At 42.0% G+C, this 22,270-nt stretch overlaps 1 protein-coding gene across 2 annotated transcripts in view; it reads left to right on the top strand.

The window, feature by feature from the left end:
* Window positions 1-3,144: 3,144 nt before the first annotated feature.
* The window catches only part of wnt7bb (wingless-type MMTV integration site family, member 7Bb), a 38,584-nt gene continuing 19,458 nt past the window's right edge, over window positions 3,145-22,270 (top strand). The window contains exons 1-2 of one of the 2 annotated variants that reach the window (XM_086028328.1): window positions 3,145-3,288; window positions 15,745-15,971. In XM_086028328.1, coding sequence (XP_085884454.1) covers window positions 3,215-3,288; window positions 15,745-15,971 — 301 coding nt within the window. In that variant the 5' untranslated portion in view covers window positions 3,145-3,214. Of the gene's footprint in view, window positions 3,289-6,463; window positions 6,905-15,744; window positions 15,972-22,270 lie in introns of those variants that run through there. The other variant, XM_086028327.1, reaches the window with a different exon arrangement.

Raw genomic sequence — 22,270 nt, forward strand, 5'->3', positions numbered from 1 at the left:
CCCGTACATTTCTGTATAGAATCTTACACAGTGTTTATCGCTCAACGGGCGGGTTGGGGGATGTGGATCCGGGGGAGCTTTGCTCGTGAAAGTCGGCCGAAGTTTGCAGTCGGAATCGCTCACGGACGCTCCGGTTTACAGCCGAAATGGGCAAGACGAGATCGGTCTAACAAAAAACGAGTTTTGAATTTTTTTTTTCCCCCGTACAAAAATTGTTATACGGCGTACACTATTTGAAATGATCAAAAAAACGTATAAAATACGGGGAAAACGTATAAGTTGACATGTATGATGTAGTGTACATGGGTTAAACAAGAAATGTTAAAAAAACAAATTGATGAAGACAGTTATGAAAGGTTAAACGCAACTGTATTGTACTTTAAAGTTAAATACAACTGAACAGTATGTAACAAATATACTGTACTGGATCAACAAAACAAAAAAAATAATTTAAGCCACTTTGGCATTATATGCACAGTTTGACCACTTTATTCAGTGATTCCTCACGTTTAATTAGTGGGTGGGGCGCACGTTGAGAATCACTGCTTTCAGGCAGTTCATTAAACAAACCGAAAGGCTCACATGAAGACAAACAAGGTCGCCGTTTTTAAAGGCCAGACATCAAACACGCGTCGCCATCAGACCTGCATGTTGACTTTGATTACTTTGCAAAAAAAAATCCGTCTGGAATTTTGATGGGGCGTGTTTCGAAGGGAGAGGCCTTGACAACCACAATGCTTTGAAACAAAAGGCCCCTGCGGTCGTGTCTGTTTCTCGTGGTCCCCGCGCACAGATAGCTCGCGTCTGTAATTGTAGTTTACGTCGTCACTATTACAGCATGCTAGCACCCCCCCCCCCCCCCCAACACACACACTTTTTTTTTTTTTTTTTTTTTTTCACATACACTTTCTTTCTTGGAAACATGCGGCGCTCGTGACTTCAAAGGACCATGCTAGCATAATAAAATTTAGTTGAGGCTGGGAGTAGGGTGAGGGCGGGGGTGGGCTCGCTTAAAACATTTTTTTTTTTCCCTTGCCAGGCAGATGAGGAAAGAAGCCAGATGAGCGGTAGACTATTACTGGTCTAGGGAAAATAAAGATTCTTCACATTACTATTATTTTCTTAACGGATACTTTTGAGGTGCGTGTGGAAACCCGAGAATCATATTACTGACACCAGAATGCAGATTCTTAACCAAAATTGCGCCTCTATACACGCGGAGAGCGGTTTGTGCACAGGTCAACCACAATATTAGGCACACGTGCCGTCCTATTTACATGTCACGCAAAGGCCATAAACAGTCGGAGAGTTATTCATTTAGAGCCACGTTAATTACGGCGGTTTGTCCTGGTGCAGAACTGCTTTGCATTACCGCGAGAGCTGTTTCTCATATTTTGGTGGCCTCGTTTAGCCACGTGACTCAGAATGATTAAAGCGGCTCCTGTATTGAAATCTCTTGAGATCAGGGGAAGGCACATTTTGTGATTAAGGGCTACACCGTTAGTAATTACCAAAAATAAAAAAAATCACAACAAATTTTAGTTGGGCAATTCAATGAGATATTTTGAAGTAGAAGTCAACCCCAAATTTTTTTTTTTTCAAGAATGTGTTCCCAGCAGGCAGTCTGATAAATATTGCGTTTGTGGAATAAGTGTTTATCCACCAATTTTTAGCCATCTCCGGGGGCGGCCATTTTGTCTTCTGTCGACTGAAAATGACATCACAACTGCTTTATCCACAAATAAAAAAATTAGAAAAATTTTAGTTGGGCAATTCAACGAGGTATTTTAAGAAAATTGGAGTCCCCGCATTTCACAACAAGGTAACAAGGATTTCCAGAACCGTTTTCCCTTGCATTGCCCCCAACTTGAAGATATAAAGAAAAACAACTCAGCAAATTGTTTTGGAGCTTGCTTTGTTGTGCTAAAAAACATTGCTGCCGTAGATCAAGTTGACGATTCACATTTTAAAGTGGTTCCAACTTAAATTACTGTTTTAGAGAGAGAATACAAGTTGTGTTTTTTTTTTGTTGGTTTTTTTTTTTTTACAGCGTATGAAGGAGGAAGCTCGAGTATAACCGCACATTTGAACGCAGAACCTCTCAATTGAGGCAGACTGGCTAAACACAAGACAGCGATTGTTATTGCATGCAAACCCAATAAAATCATGTTTGCATCTTGCTTTGGAGTGGAGAGTAAAAGGTTCCACTTGGCCTTTGAAGAGTGCTTCCCACGCTTTGACAGCAGGGGGAGTCTTGTGACGTACACACGCGCTCACAGACTTGGTGCACATCTGCTCAGAATTCAAACCACAATCAAGCCCGAGTGATGGGAACGTTTTTTTTTTTCCTCGTCTTAAATGTAATTTATGTGTCTTTGCGCGTAATTTATCGCCCATCAGCGTGACTGACACATCCTGAATGACTTCTCCCGCATCTCTGACGCCAATTCTGCGTTCTTCTCCTTATTATTATTAGTCATTATTGTTATTATTAGTCACGCTGCTGCTTTGTGGAAGAGACATTCCACTTGCGCCTTTAGGTTTGTGGGGCGTGCTGTTGTGGCGAAAAAAAAAAAAAAAAAAAAAAGCCGCAAAAACTTCGCAAAGCGACAAAAAGGGGCCCCTCTCTCTCTCTTTGTGTGCATATAAAAGGCATCATTTCGCATCATCACTTTGTTGTGTTGCAACAAGGCGAGCGTGGAAGTAAAGCCCGGCCCCATTATTATCTGCATATCCACGCGTGGAAGGAGGAGGGAGGAGGAGGAAGAAGGAGGAGGAGGAGGCGAAGAAGGCGTGCACCTCTCCCCAAGGCTCTCCTTACCTGTCTGGCGTCAGGACACTATGGAGTTAATTTAAAGAAAGGTGCTCAAGGGAATACTTAATTAGAGCAAAGGGGACAGGACGGAACAAGTAACCCAATCTAATTTTGGAGACGTCCACCAGCTCATCTCACCTGCTGCTACTTTTTGTTGGACCGGACCGGATCATGGACTGCACTCCCATGGGGACGGTTCCACACGAGCTCGGCGCCGCGGGATAGAGTCGCCATGCGTGCATGTGGAAGGGTTAAGTTATTTTCTTCGTGACTTAGTTAAGTAGGCCTACATTGTGGGGGTCGCGGGGGGCGGGGGGGGGGGGGTTAGGGAGCAAGTCGCTTCGTGGTTACGCATCCATTACGTACAGTGCATGGCCCACGGACGGAGTGGCAACGACCATGCACAAGCCCCTCCGAACCTGGACCCTGTATCCCGTGTTCCTGTGTTTGGGCATCATCTACCTCAGGCTCGGGTGAGTTTAACTTGCGTGGAACACAGCCATTAAAAAAAAACAACAACAACAACAACAACAAAAAAAACACGTAAATAAACTGGACCAAGCTTATCCACTTGTGAAGCTGCTCTGCTCAACATAATGAAGCACATTGGTTACGAAGCTGTAAGTAGTGCTTCACTGTCATTCCCAACCATTCCAGTTGCTGTCTGCAGCCATGCATACCTTTTTTTTTTTCTTTAATAGCACCACGCCAGAGTTGTATTTCCACATTCCATTGGCCCAGACTGAGTTTTTACCTGTTTAGCTTTAACTCTCCTCATCCCTCCCCTCACCGCCTCCGCTCACTTAGAAGAACACACAAGAAGACACAACCACACGCGCACACAAGCAGTGTGAGGTATCACTGAACAATTTACACTAATGTGCTTTAATAAGAGGCTAGATTGTTGCACTTTAAGAGCAAAACTTCTTATGTTAAAGAACGTGGTGAGGTATATGGTAATAAAGCATGACACACTAAAAACATAAAAGCACATGATACAAAAGTGAGCCTGGTCCTAATTTTGGCCCAAAATAATTACGCAGGTATGCTCCCAAAGGGTACCAAACCCGGGAGAATGCACTCTAACCTTAGGGAGCAATAATCTTAATGTAAAAGATGAAAAAAAATGTCCAAATGTGCACTTTCTGTACACTCTAAAAACAGTTGGGTGGAAAAAATAACCCAAATTGGGTCAAAACAGGACCGACCCAACATTTGGGGTTAAAAAGCAACCCCAAAAACTGGTTTCAAGTGAATAAACCATAAAACAACTTAATTTGGGTGGTTGTTTTGTACAAATCAAATAAATGAACTCCCTTTATGTATTTATTTTTTGGGACAAATCGGTTGTTTTGTGGGATATTTATTTGACCCCAAAAAGGTTGATCCTGTTTTGACACAATTTGGGATATTTTTTCCCCAATGTGCAAGATAATCTAATAGATTAATATTTTAGCTGTCATTATTTTGCACCGTGTATGCCGCTGCAAAATAGTTTCATTCACTCTAACAACTGTTGGTTCAAAAATAACCCAATTTGGGGTTAAAAGAAAAATGGACCAATCCCCTACTTGGATCAATTTGACCCAAGTTTCTGGGTTGTTTTGCACAAAACAACGCCCAAAAATAACCCCCAAATTTTTGTACAAACCAACCCCAAAATGTGGTTAACAACCCAGAAACGTGGTGGATCGGCCCATATTTGACACTAATTGGGTTATTATTTTCGACCCAACTATTTTCACTGTTCGATGGTGCACTTTCTGGCATCAAATCTACAATTCTATTCACACATATTGACAGTTTGTATTTCATTTCCTGTTTTACAATGTGTAAAAAAAAAAAAAAAAACCCACTCGCTGTCATACAAACCACTTTTCACTCCTATTCTTGTCTATTGGAATGAAATGTGAGCAGAAATCCACCTGCCACACAGCACTATTTTGCCTTGCGTTGCACAATATCAACATTGCTAGACGAGTGGACGTACGCTTATAATAATACCCCGCTGGGCATCCTTCAATTGTTTGTTTGTGCAGGTGTACCACATGTTGTGGCTGGTTGCGAGTGTCTAGAAAGATAGTAGGATAAATACATAAGTAGGGAGGAGGAGAAGAAGAAGCTCATGTGGAGTGGAGCGTGAAACACACTTCAAGCTCCACAGATGCTCATATCACATGACAGTGTACTTCCAATATGCCGTGTGTGCGTGCGTGTGTGCGTGGGGTGCTCTTACTATGTTTACCAAACCCGACCATTTAGCTCATTCCTTCCATCTCTTTACTTTCACTAAATCTTTCATTGTACCCTCTTCATTTACGACGACTGGAGCCTGCAGGTGTTGACTGACAGGCCCGTAGCGACACACGCACACAATTGCGCACAACGCACACAGGCTAAAATCTGTCAAGCTATTTCATTTCCCCGCCTGAGTCCTGAAACATCTTGACAGGAGTGCATCCTTTGAGCATTTATGTTGTAGCATCGCCGACGACCCGACACAATAAAGCAGTGAAGTACCAAGCTTGGTATGCGGACTTGTGGTAGGCGAGAATTACTGAATTAAATGTGCAAACATTTTGTTTATGTGCTTCAAAAGTTTTGTTCTCCCAATCCAGTAAAGTTCTTTTGTCAAGTACAGTTCAGTTGTATTTAACTTTGAAATGAAAATACTTTGCATTTCATCTTGGCAAACAGTTTCCAAACATTTATGTAGGTAAAGAAAATATTTCAGTTTTACATCGACAAATCGTAATTGAATTGTTATTCAAGTTTTTTTTTCCTAATTTAGGTTGGTCATAGAGCGCCAATTTTTTTTTTTTTTTTAAGTGGTTGGTTGGATGGTTTAAAAACAATTGAGAATCACTGTACTCTAGTATAATATAGATGCAAGACGGGGGAAGCTTTTATGCCGAAGGGCCACATCTGATTTTTACATTGGATGGATGGGCTGGGTCAATTGTAGATAATGTTAAAAAAAAAAAAAAAGTTATGATTATTGAATAAAAATGTGAACTGTATATTTTTTCATTTGATTATATGCACAATAAATCAACAAATAAGAAGTAACAATGACATTTGAATTAACTAATGTCAGGGAAAATGGCCAAATTAACAACAAATGTTCCAGGTTTCTTGATAATGAAAATGCTCAGTTGGCCGGATTCAAGTACAATGTGGGCCGTGTGTGGTCCACGGGCCATACTTTTCCCACCACTCATATAGAGGGTCTTTTCAAGGAGTTTTTTTAGCAGGATAATGCAACTTTGTGCTATTTTAGCTGCCTAGACAGTGTCGGTACGGGAACATTTGTCGTAGTCCAGCCCAAAGCTTGCATATAACACCAACTTGTGGATGCAGACTGACTCATCGTGCCAAAAAAAAAAAAAAAAAAAAAAAATTTGCTGATTTGACCCCTCCTCTTTTTGCGCGCAAGGAGCTGCGATGACGTTGTTTGTTGATGTTTGGGAGGGATTTGAGGGGAGAGGGGGGGGGGGGGTGTAGAGAGAGGAGTGCGGTGGGTTGATGATGAATGAAAGCTCGGATCAGTGTCACCCCCCCCCCCCAACCCCGCGCCCCCACCCCCCCCTCAACCTCTTCCTATTGTCCCGCCGTGGCAAAGTGGGCGGACTGCAGTCGTCTCCGGCCGCCCAATGGCAGCCGCGAGTGTAGAGCCGAGCTCGCACAGGCACTTTTCTGCCATGCGAGGTCCCTGAACGCATCACCCACCACCAACGCAGCCTCCGCGGAGACATGTCAGAGCCCACCCCGGCCCCGGCCCCGCTCACTCGGCCACGGCAGCTCGGAGCGGCGTGACTCGGGAGCTGGATTTATTTTTATTTTTTTTATTTTTTTTAAAAAAGAGAGAACTGGGAATTAAAAGAAAAGGAGATTTTTTTTTTCCTATTGATTTGATTATTTTTGATTTTTATTGTGAAAGTGTATTTGCCCATCTTGCTCATCCGTGTGTGAGGCGCCTGAGCCGCTTTGGCTCCTCCATGTCATCATGATCTTGTTCTCGTCGCGCAGTGTGCTGCTGTCAGTCTACTACCCGCAGATCTTCCTCATCCTCACCAGCGGCAGCTACCTGTAAGTTGGCGCCAATTAACCGGCCGCTTCACAAAGTCAATTAAGTCATTAAAGTTGCACCAGCGTGTGACATTTCGACCATCATTCAACGCATTGAGTGAAAGTCGACTGGAGCATTTTGGCTAACTTCTTTCTGCATGCCGGCTTCGTTTTGGCCACAGAGTGGCAGAGATGTTCAAGAACAAATGAAGCACGCTGACGAATTGGAGAGAAAAGTCGATTGGTGTTATCATATGACCTCACCGTCCCATCGAGTCCATTCATCACTTGATGGACACCCTAAATTCCCCGCGGCTTTTAATTAAACGCCAATTATCCCTGCAGGATCCGGACTCGCAAACTAATTACTAAGCCATTCTTTCGCCCTTTCTCTTGTTTTCTCGCTTTCTGCCCGCTTCCTCTGCTGCCCGGAGACCCCAAACCTGCTGCTAAAATAGATGTGCGGTTTTTGGTGTTTTTTTTTTTTTTTTTTTCTTCTTCTTCTTCTTCTTTCCCCTCCAAAGTTAAAAGTGGGCTCCGCTGCATGCGCACACGCAGCCCAAGTCATGGCTTGTACATTAAAGCTATAAACGTGTTGTTTATTTGGATTATGCAAGTTTCCTGTTGGGGCGACGCGGTGGGAAAAGTGGTTGGCACGTCTGGCTCACGGTTCTGAGGTTCGAATCTACCTTGATATGTGTAAGTTCTCCGCATGCTTGCGTGGGATTTTTGTTTGTTCCAAATACATGCACGTTATAGTTCATTGAAGACTTTGAATTGTACAGATGCGAACGGGAATTTAAATGGTTGGTTATCGAGATGAGCCCCGTGATTGGCAGGCGACCGATTTTGGGTGCACCGGCTCACTTATGCGAGTCAAATGGGAGAACCATCACCTGAGCAAACCGGAAAGCAGGTCGGCGGACTTCCAGTGTACGCAGATGAGATGAGTTGAGATCAAGTTATCGTTAGCTTGCTCGAACGGAACGTCGGAGGAGAGCAACACGTTTTAGGTCTTAGTCTATCAGATAACATTAGCCGCTTGTTGTTGGCTATCGACACGCTGTATTAAAAAAAAAAAAAAAAAAAGAAAAGTTGAGTGAACTCTAAAATTTCAAGGCAACAAATTTCGATGAAATTCTAATTTGGGCAATTCAACAAAATAAACTGTTGTCCCTTGTGTTTAGTAAAAACAACCGGATTTTTTGGGGGGTACACAATTCTTAGGGTTGTAACAACCCAATTTTGAGGCGTCTTGTAAAAAAAAAAAAAAGATTTATTTATTTATTTGGGGTTGTTTTGTGGGTTATTCTTGACCTAACCTTTTGGGTTAAATGACGAACTCAAAAAGTTCGCTCTGTCCCTTTTTAGGGGTGGCATGGCTCAGGTAGTTGAGTACTCCTCTCCCAACCTGAGGGTTGTGGGTTCAACCCTCAACCCTTGTGACCATGTCAAACCGTCCTTGAGCAAGACATCGAACCCCCCCGAGTTCGCCATCAGTCGATAAAATGAGTGTTAACTCATTCACTGCCATTGACGTATATATATTTGTCTTTTCACAGTCCAATTATAATTAAATCCCAGGAATTTATAGATTTTTTCAATTTTTTCGTTCGTGCTTTGTCTTGTTTTGCCAAATGCGCAAGTTGGTTGAAGACACGCGCTACATAGAAAATGGATGGATGGAAGTTTCCCGTCGAACACCGGTGACAAAAAACATCTCTGGATTTACCCTGTGCTCATTTGACAATACATTGGTGCCTGGAGAGAGTTGAATTCATTCTGTGTTCATATCTCAAATCATCGTTCCCCATTGAAATGAATGGCAATGCCATCAATCCATTCCAGACTCCCAAATAAAAAAATGTAATAACAGCTCAAAATGTAAATGTAATGAATTCCACCGTTTTTGCGTCATGATTTAATGCTGCAAATTCGCTTAATCGTGCTGCTCCTTCTGGTGTGCTCGCCTTGGCCACCAGGGGCCACTATAATACAGTCATGCAGACAGAAACAGAGTTTCACAATCACTGTTAGTGACCGAGTAAGATCCTGTGATATTTTTCAAAGGTGATAAAGAATGCATGCCTCTGAGTATTGCTGTATTATTTGTCTACATGTGTTGCTCCATCGTTTCTGTTCACATATCCATTGCTTAAAGGGTTTTAAACCCGCAACTAGTCAGCAGCGTTTTCCATTGTATGTCAGAATTAAGCTACCGCAGTCTTTCTTTGGTTGTCGTTCAGTTGTTTCAAATAAGTGTAATTCTCTTTGTTTTATGTTTAGTTTGACAGTAAACATCAAATGGGAGTGGCATTAAACAGTTTGAAGCCTCTTTTTTAATTTTTTTAAACAGTTGTTCAATATCTGTCTAACTACGGCTTATTGTGAATTGAGTGGAGCACGTCAAAGCAAAAAAATAAATAAAAATAAAATCGCATCCTTGTATTTTGAAAAACTTGTCAGTCGGGTCACTCGTATCTCAAGGCCCCATTTTTTTTTTTTTTTTTTTTTTTCGGGAGACTTGGGGAATTGCATGCATCCGCCCATCCATCCATGGTGAGTGGAGAGAGCGCATCCCATTCAGCCCTCAAGCGCACCATTTCCTGCTCTTAGGGTGGGGGGAGGAAGGAGTCGTCCATCTAAGTTAAAATGTGTCCCAGCCATGATTTTTGTGAGTGCATTCCTCTGTAAGATTCATGCCTGGGAGCTGAAGCTGTGTCAGTACGACTCACACAGCGCTCCATGTGACGACGGGAGTAGGTGGCTGCGCAAATACGTCTGCCGTGACGTCGGCCGACCACTTTGTCTCAAGGCCACACGACACAGTGATGTAAGAGCCTCTCGCTAAGACGGTTGTCCCCCACAGCCGCCCCCCCCCACCCCCACTTTTTTTTTTTTTTGGGTTGTACTTGTCAGGTCACGTTGGCAAAGATGTTCGGCGGAATGTGGGTTTCCACTCTGAGTCACTCGGGAACGGAAGCGGAGTTCCCAGCCGCTCTCGATTAAAAATTCTGCCTTCCAAAGATAGTAAGGCGCAGGTGTGGCTGACGTTTGCAGTGATGCGCAACTGCACTGCATCATACCGAGAATATTGAATAGTTTCACGGACTGTGGACATAATAATCCAGCAATTTTTATGCCGCCTGCCCCCTTTAGGTTCGCCGTCAGGGATGTCACTTTTTTTCAGACCGACGACATTTGAGTACTGACAGACATCGAATATCAATATTTGTGATGTAAATGTGTTTAGTTGTAATCAAACAAGCACCTTCAGTTGAAAACAAACCGTCTTGCCTCGCAGTTCACTTTAATATAGCCTGTAGCACAAGCTATTGGAGTTATATGATGTCTCAGTCCGAACACTAGGGGGCACTATGTAAAAGGAGTACCATGGACCCCCAATATTCACGGGGATAGGGACCAGGCTAGCCAACAAATAGTGAAAATCTGCATATATCTGACGTCCATTGAAGTGCATTGGGTAAAAGGGGGGAGAAAAAAAACATTTAAAAGCCCCCAAAATATTTTTTTAAAAGACAGATAAACCTCAAGTATGCCTTTTTTCCCCACAAAAAATGTGTTTTAGCTCCCTCCCTAACACCCAACACTTGGAAAAAAAAAAAGAGAGAGAGAGAGAGTTGTGGACCAGGTGTGCTAAAAGTTTTGTCCTCCGTGAATGTATATCGGTTCACCCGAACCCAGATTGGAACCCCCAACCTCAGAACTGTGGTTTAGATCACAATATCATACAATGTTTGCAAAATGGTACGGTCCTGATGTACGTCGTCATCTTCCTTGTATCGCGTTACACTCTAAAAACAGTTGGGTTCATTAAAAATAACACAATTTGGGGTCAAAAATGGACCGGTCCACTAATTGGTTCAATTTGACCCACCTTTGTAAAAAACAGCCCAATTTTGGGGGTTGTTTTGTACTAAACTACCCATTTTTTGAAGTCGGGTCAAATTGACCCAATAGTGGATCAGTCCATTTTTGACCCAAAATTTTGTTATTTTTAACCCAACTGATTTTCGATTATAGGATTGTCTTTTTGAGTTAAAGTGCATCCACACTATGAACATTTTTATTTTCAATAAAACATCTACTGCCTCATTATTGTTCGGGCCCACAGTGCTGATTGCAGAAACTTCTACACTGTAAAAAAAAAATTCTTGAGTGAGCTAAAAATTTCAAGGCAACAAACTTTCAAAATATTTTAAGTTGGGCAATACAACTACATGTTTTAAGTTTTGCTGGTGTGAAAATTGCCTTTACTGCATGTCACAACAAAGAAGAGTTTACAGAACGGCTGTCCCCTTTTGTTGAACTTCCAATTAAAGACGTACGTTAAAACGCTATTTTTATTTTTTTTCCAACTGAAAGGACTGTTTTAGGCCCCCCCAAAAAATACAAGTTGTGTTTTTTTACAGTCTACGATTACAGATTACTATTATTTTCGGTCAATCATGGGAATTGATTGGGCCGCTGGAATGACAACGCCTGCGAGCAACATTATTTCACTCGATACAACACTGGAATGGAAACAGGAGTTCAGAACATTAAAAGGGGTTAGATCTCCTATCACATCGCAGTTTTCCCCAATTGGCGAGCGCTCCTGCCTTGAGCGCAGCCTGCTGATCGCCAAACCTCATACGCTGAACTCCTGTTATTCGCTGGGATTAGCGACTGGGCCGGCCCACAAATTATGAAAATGAATCTATCATTTTCTAAGCCCCAAAAATTCCTGCATAAGCGGAACTACATTGCCAATAAGCATTTTCTACAAAAAAAAAACAAAAAAACGGGGCAGCTGCCCCCAAAAAACTGTCCAAAAAATACTTTATTTTATTGAAGAAAAAAAAACTAAGTAGAGCGAGTTGCGAATTTGGTCAATTGTGTGGATTGTTGATTAATTCTGTGCACGAAGCTGACGAAAACAGAAAACAGACACTGCTCAATACAATGCGGGAATGAAAACAGGAGTTCAGAACAGTCCACGATCAATCCAGGACATTTTGTCACGTTCCACGTGGCCCATTGCACAAACCGCCGCGACGGCCGAGTCCTTCTTCGTGGTCGTAGCCGGGCATCGAACACAATGAGTCTAGTTTGTATGGATGGGATGTCGCGGTTGCCGTGGGCGACCGCATATACTGCAAAGAGGTCACGTCGGGGTCAGCGGAGCAGCAAGAGGGCAACGAGGTGAATGACGCATACAAGCTAACAAGAAGGACTTTTTTTTAAATTTTATTTTATTTTTTTTTTTTACGAGCAATTTCTTCTGTCGTGCAAATTCTGAGTTCTGGTCAATATTCGGAGAATTAAATTCCAACAGGAAGCGAGTATTTTTTTTGCATGGCGGGCCTTCGCTCAGACCGAGGGCAGCCGGGCAACGTGACTTTGGTAACAGCTGCAGTTGGGTTTCATTTGCTTTCTCTGTCTGGGTGGAAAAAAAAAAGCCGTTGTCAGAAAGCGGGTTCTCGCCATCCATCAAATGTTTTGGCTCTTAATCTCCGACCAAAAGTTGTTTTTTTTTTTTTTGTTGTTGTTTTTTAAATGTGTGTGAGAGCTCAAATCCCCTCTGGAATAAGTCTGGTGTCATGATCCCTCTCCATGCATCGCCTTCGTTGTGTCAACCAAGCTCTGAGTCGGTGATGTCATACTTGACTCGGTGCCCCCACCCCCCCCCCCCCCCCCCCCCTTCCGAAAGTTTGCACCCGTGTGGTTTGCGAAAGGCTTTAAACAGTCGCAGGGTGGGCAACAATGATGTTTGTTGCTAATCTGTTTGGCTGCGAACGCCTGCGTGGATGTTGTCGCACCGACGTGAGCGTGGGAAGGAAGGCTGTCATCTCATAAGCGGCATTTGGTCACCTTGAGATGAAGTGTTGATAATGCGCCCCATGTGCTTGTCGTTAACGTGAAAACGTGGGCGGCAAATCATGAGGAGTCATTTAAAACATTTTTTCTTTTTTTTTTTTTTTTGTCGTCGTTTTACGATAATTGGCTATAAGCTCAAGTCTGCATCATCATCGACATCTCACGCGCGACGATGCCGCCTGGCAATACGAATCATCACCAGCGGCGAAGAAGCGTTTGGGGGGGGTTATATAATTTATTGGGCTCCTCCCGGAGCTGTTTTCGACACTTGCGAGGTTTCCATGGACATTGATGAGCCATCCATTGAGCGCGTTTTAAATAAGAGCATATGTGGATGATGCGGTCGACTTCACTTGCTCGATTACACTGCAGTTATGTTGTCATTCATAAAGTAATCGGACAAAGGCAGTGGGACACGCGTCTGTGGATTATTTCCTCGTCTCAAATTGCAATTGGACATTCATTTTAATCTGTGTATTATTTCTATATCATAACATGTATACTTTGTATGGGTCTGTGTGTGACCCATGCCATAGCTATTTTTTATTTTATTTTTTATTTCGAGTTTGTCTGTTTTCTTCTATTGTGAAATGTGGTGGTTTTCATGAATAACTGCTGAGATAACAGTCATAGGAAATGTACCTTTTGTGCGTGCCGGTGCATGACCCATCATATTGTGGATTATTTCAAGTCCTTCTAATGTGCAAGGTAGTGGTTATCATTAATTGCCAAGAGAAGAGATCATATAAACATTAAGGCTGTCAAAGTTAAAGCATTAACTATGGAGATTAATCAAAATCTTATAATGCATTAACTATGGAGATTAATCAAAATCTTATAATGCATTAAAAAAAATTAACTCAATTAACTCAGTTTTATTTGCTTCCTGTGGCAGCTTCCCTCTATTCACTTTGTAGCCAGATTTAGAGGAGAGTCACTGTCACAAAGACGGACTTTTACGTAGCTTTACTTTAAAAAGTTGCTCGACGGCTCATCGGAGAAATCCCAAAATATTGTGCGTCTTTGGTGTATCGTTCAACAGTCGTATTTTACAGGAAAAGAATTGTATTCATGGATCAAAGAAATCTATTAGAACAGTCTGTGAATCAAAATATACTCTGAATTTTTTCCATATTAATCCCAACATTTGACTCAAGTAAATATCGGTTCCAAGCTTTGTAAAAAATTGTAGTTGAAAAGTACGATTAATCGCCATTAATTATGTGGAAAATGTTGCGATGAATAATTAGTTCAAAACATTGAATCGCTTGACAGCACTAATAATGTGTACATTGTATCGTATGAGACAGTGTACTTTGGACTTTTTTTTTTATTTTTTTTTTTTACTCTGGATTATTTCTGGTCATCGCGTTTTTTTTTCTATTATGCAAGGTGGTTATGATGAATAATTGGCAAGAGGAGCAAGTAATCGCATTAATGACACGGCACATACATTTGCCCGTGTTTCTGTGAGACCAAATGAGGAAAGAACCTTTTTAAAATTTGCGGATTATTTCTTGTTATTTATTTCTGTCGTGCGAGGTGCCAGTTATTTGGAATAACTCAAGAGAACCGAGTTATGGCCATGGACTTTGTTGTTTTAACTCTGTGGATTATTCCTCCTCTCTGTATTTCTATAGTGCATGGCAGTGGAATCAATTTATTGATTTTATTACATGTTCTTTACATTGCACTTACCTTACCTTTGACTTCTTTTGATTTTTTTGTTGTATTTTTTACTTTACGGATTATTTTGAGCTGTATTAATGTTATGCAAGATGCCTGTTACAGTGACTAACTGGCAATGAATGATGACATCAAAAGTCTATTTAAGGCTACTCTGAATTTTTTGTTCGCTCCGACCTTTTGATGAAATATTTTGGAGGTATGAGGCGGGGCTCCTCAAGGTCCTTATTTCATGGAGACGTCTTACTAACGATGACATCATTGCCGCGTGTAATAAATGAACCTACTGCGTGGCAGAATTACTACTACCACCACCACATATGTCAACTTTACGCTTAATGTTTTAAGTGGGATTAAAACACAAGAGAAATGGAACGACAGCTGTTAGTCAAACCAACGTTGCAGATTCACAGATGATTAGACAGTAGTCTCCTTCCTGCATATTGGGCGCATACTTTGTTGACGTATAGGTCGAATGTGCACAGATGCTACATATCCGATTTATATCCATATACGGAAGAAGCTTGGTTTGGATTTGACAAAAAAAAAAAAAAAAAAAATCGGAATTCACACTGCATGAAAAAAAATCTTATAAGTGTCACATATGGCAAAAAAAAAAAAAAATAAATAAATAAATAAAAAAAGAACTGATCCAAAGTTTGAACATAGCCTTAATTCCAATTCTAACTGGAAGGCACCATAATATTTAGCTTGAACTTGATAGACAGTGAAGGTTTTGGATCAGGAGCTCCAAAGCATATTGCGTGATGACGAGTGTCCAAAGTTAAAAGAGGTATGTCATAAAAACGTACAAAGTGCATATAATGGGAAAAAGCTAACCGCTAAAGCAAGTGTGTCCAAACGTTTTCCACTAAGTGCCGCATTCAGAATAACGAAGATGAGCGGCCTTCTTGTGCTAGCGAAACTTCTAAAACCAAAACCAGTGTCATGTAGGCCAACATGTGCAAAGCAGCTAACTAATACATTTCAATAACTTTTTTCCTCATAACGTTTGCGGGCTATGGCTTTAATTTATTATGAGGATATGCAACGGGCCAATAAAACAAACGTGTAGCTGGCCTGGATTAAAGCCTTAAAAGGCTTTCACTTTACTATGGAAGGTGCATCAATCAGTGGTTGAAATGAATCATACTGTGGAGAACCTCACACGAGAGTAAGTGAGCCTTCTTTTGGAAGGAAATTCAAACAGTTTCAGGCACAGTGTGCGTGCGTTCGCGTACAATATTCTTGTGTGACGCTTTTGTCTCTCTCTCTCTCTCTCTCCCTTTTGGCAGGGCCCTGTCCTCAGTGGTGGCTCTGGGTGCCAACATCATCTGCAACAAGATTCCCGGGCTGGCGCCACGTCAGCGGGCCATCTGCCAGAGCCGCCCGGACGCCATCATTGTTGTGGGCGAGGGCGCCCAGATGGGCATCAATGAATGTCAATATCAGTTCCGCTACGGACGCTGGAACTGTTCGGCGCTGGGGGAGAGGACGGTCTTCGGTCAGGAGCTGCGTGTAGGTTAGTCTGGCTTCTATTGCAAAAGGCTGCGCTGTTTTTAGTTTTGTGAAAAACGTGGTTAGCTTTATTTGAGTGTGTTCTATCAAACCTGGAAATGATTTCTCTATTCGAGCTAGCAAGCTAGCTAGCTAGTTAGCGTTCATGTGATGCATCTTAATTTTTCTCAGTTGGAATTTTCGAGCTGTTTGGTTGGCTTGTTAGTGAGCAGGATTACTCAAAAATTTCACAGCCAACACATTGCCCTCTACCCAGAATGCAAAGGGTACGGTCCTGACTATACAAACTGAACCGTCCAATGTCATTTTACATGAAGCGGTGACTACAATTACATGCAGTCGATATTCGGGTTTCTGAAATATTCGGAAAAACACGTTTACATGCGTGAGCGGACAGCGGGACTATCGCATTTGAATAACCCGGTTGAAACAGCGACGCACGGACGTCATTTCCGCTTGCTACTCAATTAAACTAAATATAAATGATATTCATGTCACACACCACAGGAATAAAGCAGTCGGTTTACTCCGCATTCCAAAAGTGTGCCCCTGTGTCGTATCTCTGAGTTTCGCCATGATTGTTTACCTCTGCTTGAGTATTTCCGGCGAGTTGCGCCAGACATACGGACTGATACCCACGTATTTATACGTCTATATACAAGCTGTGTCATTTTTGCCATAGAGACAGAAAACAATGTGAAAATGCCACAGAGGAATCAATATATTCAAGAATGTATTCAAGTTAGGCTCGCTACGGGAGGAAGTAGCCTAACTCAAATTGTTTAGACAAATATCGTTTTCCCACTTTCATTACATCATTTTTTCACATGACCATTTCAGTCTCAACGCAAGCGTTACGGCTAACCAAGAATGCAAATGGCAGAGTCCAACAGTCCGGTTGTGTTCTCCATCAACCAGAAAGTAGCCTAACCAAAATAAATACCGTAGACAAATGTGGTGTTCCATGGTTAAAAGCAATACATCCCCTCCTTTGTCACCCGAATCATAACGGAACCATTCCCCCTCACCCGAAATGTGAAAGGCCGAGTCCTGTCCATCTGTTCAAACATTTTTTTTATACATCAGGGGAGCCCGAGTCCGGTTCTTGAGAGCCGCTATCCAGCCTGTTTTAAATGTCTCCCTCCTCCAACACACCTGATTCAAATAACCAGCTCATCAGAAAGCTCCGAGAAGCCAGATAAAAATCCTGATCATTTGAATCAGATGTGTTGGAGGAGGGAGGCATCTAAAACATGCTGGATAAGGGAGCCTCGAGCACCGGGGTTGGACGCCCCTGTCTTAGGTCTTTCTCAGAAAACCTGAAAGTAGTCTGCTAGCGTAACACCACGACAGACAAACGCAATCCTCCAGGGATTGATTTTGAATTTTTGCCATGGTGCCATTGTTCCCCAATCGTACATCAAAAATGATATGATCCTATTGTCATGCTAAAATGTTCTGCTAAAATACGGATGGACAAATAAATGACCTATTTTAACAGTTGGCTACACATCTTTATCTCAGAAAAAAAAAAAAAAACAGGTGTATCGCAAGTTTGGACTGGATAATGTACACGACTGACAATAATATGACTGCGTTAGCATAGCTTTAGCTTCGAGTTCAGAGCTAGCGATCCGATCCTGTTGTTTTGCTATTGAAAGCTCAGACTTTCCATCACGTCTGGAGCCATCCTATTGTCTCGCTTTGAGGCGCAGGAAACTGGTGGTACCAGTCCCTCTGCGGTGTATGAAATGTGGCTCTTCATAGGTCAAACCCAAGCTGCGACCACCACACGCTCCGAAACTCAAACCAGCAACGCACAACGCACTCTTTGACGCGCTATCGTATTACCGTTTTGACTCCACTCATCGCATCTTCACACGTCTACCGATTCCGGCCCTTCCCAGTCCTCAAGTGCGACGGGTCGCTCGGTTTGCAGCGACGAGCGAAGCCCTGCTAAAATTTGAAAAATGATATTGCGGATGAGAGGACGGCTAATGGTGGCGTTGTAAGCCAACTGGTTGGACACATCTGTTTTTAATCGGGTTCAGTCTGTTGCTGTGCTTCTTCACGAGCGCAGAGAAAAGATGTGAAGCAGACATTTATGAAAAAAAAAAACAAAAAAAAACAACATGCTTGTGTGCATTGTTTTTGTTTTACAATATCTGTCATCTTACTTTGTGGCCGTTATGTTGCGGCCATTCAGGCCGGTGGTTCTGTTTCAAATCATTTCGTCTTTGTTGTGAATGTGCTGCTTTTTGTTTCGGTGGCGCTCTTGTGAGCGTTCGACACGGCTCCCAAATTCTCATCATTTCCATCAGTACATGTTGATTTGAGGAAAAACATTCGGCATGCCTGCTTTCTGTCCTTTTGATGCTTCTGGTGTATCTGTGTTGATTGATATTAGTGATGTGGAAGTGCGGCCGCAATTCCACCTAAATCTCCACCAGCGTTTAGCTCCGGGTACTTTGTGGGACTGTTAAAGGTTATCTTACCTTATCTTGTTGACGGCATCATATATTGTTGAATAATGGGCTACAGTCAGGGCTAAATACTGTTAAGTCACAAATTTATCCCAAGGGACCGATAATTAGACTCTGAGAATGGTTTGAATGTTTTCAAGGGAAGAAAATGTGCAGGTATTCTCCTAAAAAAAAAAAAAAAAAAAAATAAAAAAAAAACACACAAAAGTCATGTGTCAAGCGTACCAGAGCAGAGCTTTTAGCCAAATAGTGACGGCAGCAGTCAAAGGGATCGTAACTGTACAATGACTTATGATCGAATGTAACAGGTGTTTCAAATAGATGACTTAAAGCGGATTTTTTTTTCAAGAATATGTTCTATGCAGGCCCACTCGTTGAAACACTGCATTCTGATTCATTTTGCGTTTGTGGAATATAGGTTAAGCAGCAAAATGCACTTGTTTTTAGCCATCTCCGGGGGCGGCCATTTTGTCTTCTGTCGACTGAAATTGACATCACAACTGCTGCATCAATCACGGCTCAGATTCAGAAAACAGGTCAGCCGTGATTGGTTGTCGCGAGCAGTTGCGATGTCATTTTCAGTCGACAAAATGGCCGCCCCCGGGGATGGCTAAAAACGAGTGCATTTTGCTGCTTAACTTCTATTCCACAAACGCAAAATTAATCAGAATGCCGTGTTTCGACTAGTGGGCCTGTTGGGAACGTATTCTTGAAAAAAATATGTTTGGGTTGACTTCCGCTTTAATGACGACAAATGCCAGTTTGTCAAAAAACGTAATCACCACCCAAGCTTTCTTTGCATCCAACACGGCAGCTCTGCTTAGCGAAAGCTTTGACATGGTTGCGTTTTCAATGCAACACAATGCAAAATGGTCAAAGCTAACCTGTCTGATAATAATGGCCTCAAGTCAATCCAAATGATACAACAAAATAGAAAAAGGGTGACTTTTGAAACACAAAAGAAGACTCACCAAACTTGAAAAAAAAAAAAAAAAAAAAAGGCCAAACAACTTCCTTCAAACGGGGCACACCAGCTTTATATCAACACAGCACTGCAAGCATCACTCAGCACGGCTTGTTGAACAAGCAGATTACAGTTGAAGTAATAGTGGAGCAAAGTCGAGCAAAATGTTGGATTGGTTGAGAGTCGTAAAGTTGAGGTCAATGGGTTGTTTGTACAGAAGGATGCTATGGTTAGTCAAAATGGCCGCCAACCAGAAAAAATAAGTAGCTCAAAGCTGTGGCGGTGCGCGTGTGTTTGCGTGCGTGTGCGCATGCACGTTATCACTTAGCTTATTTTGTTGCTTCAAATCCAGGCAGACAACAGATCCAGCTGCATGTCCAAGGAAAGAAAAATGACATAAAACATCCTTCATGGAATAGGCTTACTGGGACCATTAAATATCCAACATATAAATCCTTAGATGTTTTTTTCACTTTTCATACTTCTGGTTTGTCTTCCTTCCAAGTCATCTTTAATCTGTTTTACCCCAAGACAGGTGTGACACCTTTAGCTCCTTCCCCTATTTTGACTTCCAGCTTCCTGTCATTCACTTCCTGGGTCAGCCTTGCTATCCAGTTTTTTTTTTTATATGGGTTTTTTTTCAGAGGAAATGTTGCTAACAGGTGGTAGCCATGCTGTTTGGAGGAAGTTTGTTATTCAAGTCAAGCCAAATATATTTTTTTCAAGAATATGCTCTAATGCAAGCCCACTAGTTAAAACAAGGCCTTCTGATAAATATTGCGTTTGTGGGATAAGAGTTAATCCACCTGTTTTTAGCCATCTCGGAGGCGGCCATTTTGTCACTTCTGTCGACTGAAAATGACATCACAACTGCTTTATCCACAAGATAAATCAATCAGGCCTTTGCTGACTTTGATCGGAAGAGAAGAAAGATACTCAAATTCAGCCCGTTGTCTACGCGTCTTACGGCTACATCAGTATTTTTGGAACCCAATGACGTAGATTTGACAATGCGACATTTGTGAGGAAAAGCGGTTCAGATAATGGGTCGCAAAAAAAAAAATGGTGGCGGAGAATCACTGTGCTTTCGCAGACTTTGTATCTTTGATCTCCGGTGTGCATTGTATTTTTCGACTACACATCCGGCGGACTCGTCTTTTTACCCAAGTATCATTTACGCCTACCCTGCCGTGCCTTTTACTTTGATTTCAGTCATTTTTGTCGCCGTCTTAACCACAGGCAACAAAAGTGAGTCCACCCCGAAATGAAAATATCCAGATTGGGCCCAAAATGTTGCCCTGACCCTTCTGACCCTGCTTCTCCTCAGAGTTTGCCTTCGTCCTAATAAGAACATTATTAATACCGCTATGACACGGTTCATCGTTCTCCCTCTATATCCACAGCTCTAGCATTGAGCCAACGAAGAGTCTTAATCACGCTGACTGACCTGACGTGGCGGCTATGCGTGTTTATAGTTGTTGATGGGGTATTTCAGTGGAATCCAACGAGCGATGAAGAAGCTCTCTGGTGCAGTAGACATGAAGGCTACGCATTCGCTTTTGGCAGCATTTTTTTCAGCTTCCCACTCGGTCGCCGTGGGAGACCACAGACGTGAGCGAAGAATTCCCTTGTCAGTTATAGACACTGTGGAAAAAAAAAAAACGTGTACACTTTAAACACCTGCCATCAACATCTTCGCCTGTGCTCTTTTTCCAGTATTTGTCGTGTTACCTCAAATTGTCCAAGTGGAGTATGTTATGGAATTCTTTAGCGGCACATATGAAATCATGGAACACACCTCTGCAAAAGAAACAAAAAAACGTTCCAATTCCGTCCCCAAAACCATCATCATCGTAATTAAATGCAAGGGAAAAGCGGTTCCGTTCCCATTTAAGTTCTAAACTCAAATCCCTCCGATGATGAACACTAAACCTTTCCCTCGACAGCGTGATCCCGTCTTACTTTGGGACTGCGAGCAAGGAGCCGAATATCACCGCCGCGAGAGCACACGTTATTAGCGCTGGGGAACCCGATCTGTGTTGATGTCCTACTGTATATTCACCACAGGCGATTCACTTTGAAAGGCCAAACTAGCATTTTGCAAAGAGTTTGGGCTCCTCTGTTGCGCTGCAAGTGACAAATTGGACAACGACAGCCCCAAGCAAAAGTGAGATCTGAAACCGCCAGTTAAAAGCGCGTCTCTTGTTTCCCCCATAGCAGTCGTAGCAATTTTCTCACTGATGAAGCGGAATTGGATCATTTCCTGCGGCACACCTGATAATATGCCGTGGCCACACTCAGACACATTTGATTTAGCAAATTGTGACTTTTTATAGGGCTGCCCCATTATGAAAAAAATAAAGAAATAATGAATAAATAATGAATAATAATAAAAAAAATAATAATCGTGATTATTTTGGTAATAATTGAAATCACGATTATTCAAACGATCATTTGTTTTTTTTTGGTACATAACAAGAAAATGTTTAAACGTTAAATGTTTAAATAAATTCCTTTTGGACCAAACAAAATGTATCAAATTTGTTATTTATAAAATAAAAAAAGATGCAAACGTATAAATTCAAGTATGATTTCCTTGGATATAAATGCATTACTAATAATCGTTTTTGTTTTTTTTCACGATTATGCCAATTTTGTAATTGTGGAGTCACAGTGTAATAATCGTAATTGTAATTGAATCGCAATTAATTGCACAGCCCTATCTTGAACTAAAATGGTATGATTGGCCGTGCTATACATAAGTCTCATGACTGGAGCCCACACGGTATTTGTTTTTAGAAATGTCGGGTGGGCAGTATTTGGCCTCACCCGTTGTTCAAAAAGCACTCCTGTTGC

This window comes from Filicampus tigris, chromosome 4 (assembly GCF_054856515.1).
Source record: "Filicampus tigris isolate MCC_2025a chromosome 4, RoL_Ftig_1.0, whole genome shotgun sequence".
Classification (NCBI taxonomy): domain Eukaryota; kingdom Metazoa; phylum Chordata; class Actinopteri; order Syngnathiformes; family Syngnathidae; genus Filicampus; species Filicampus tigris.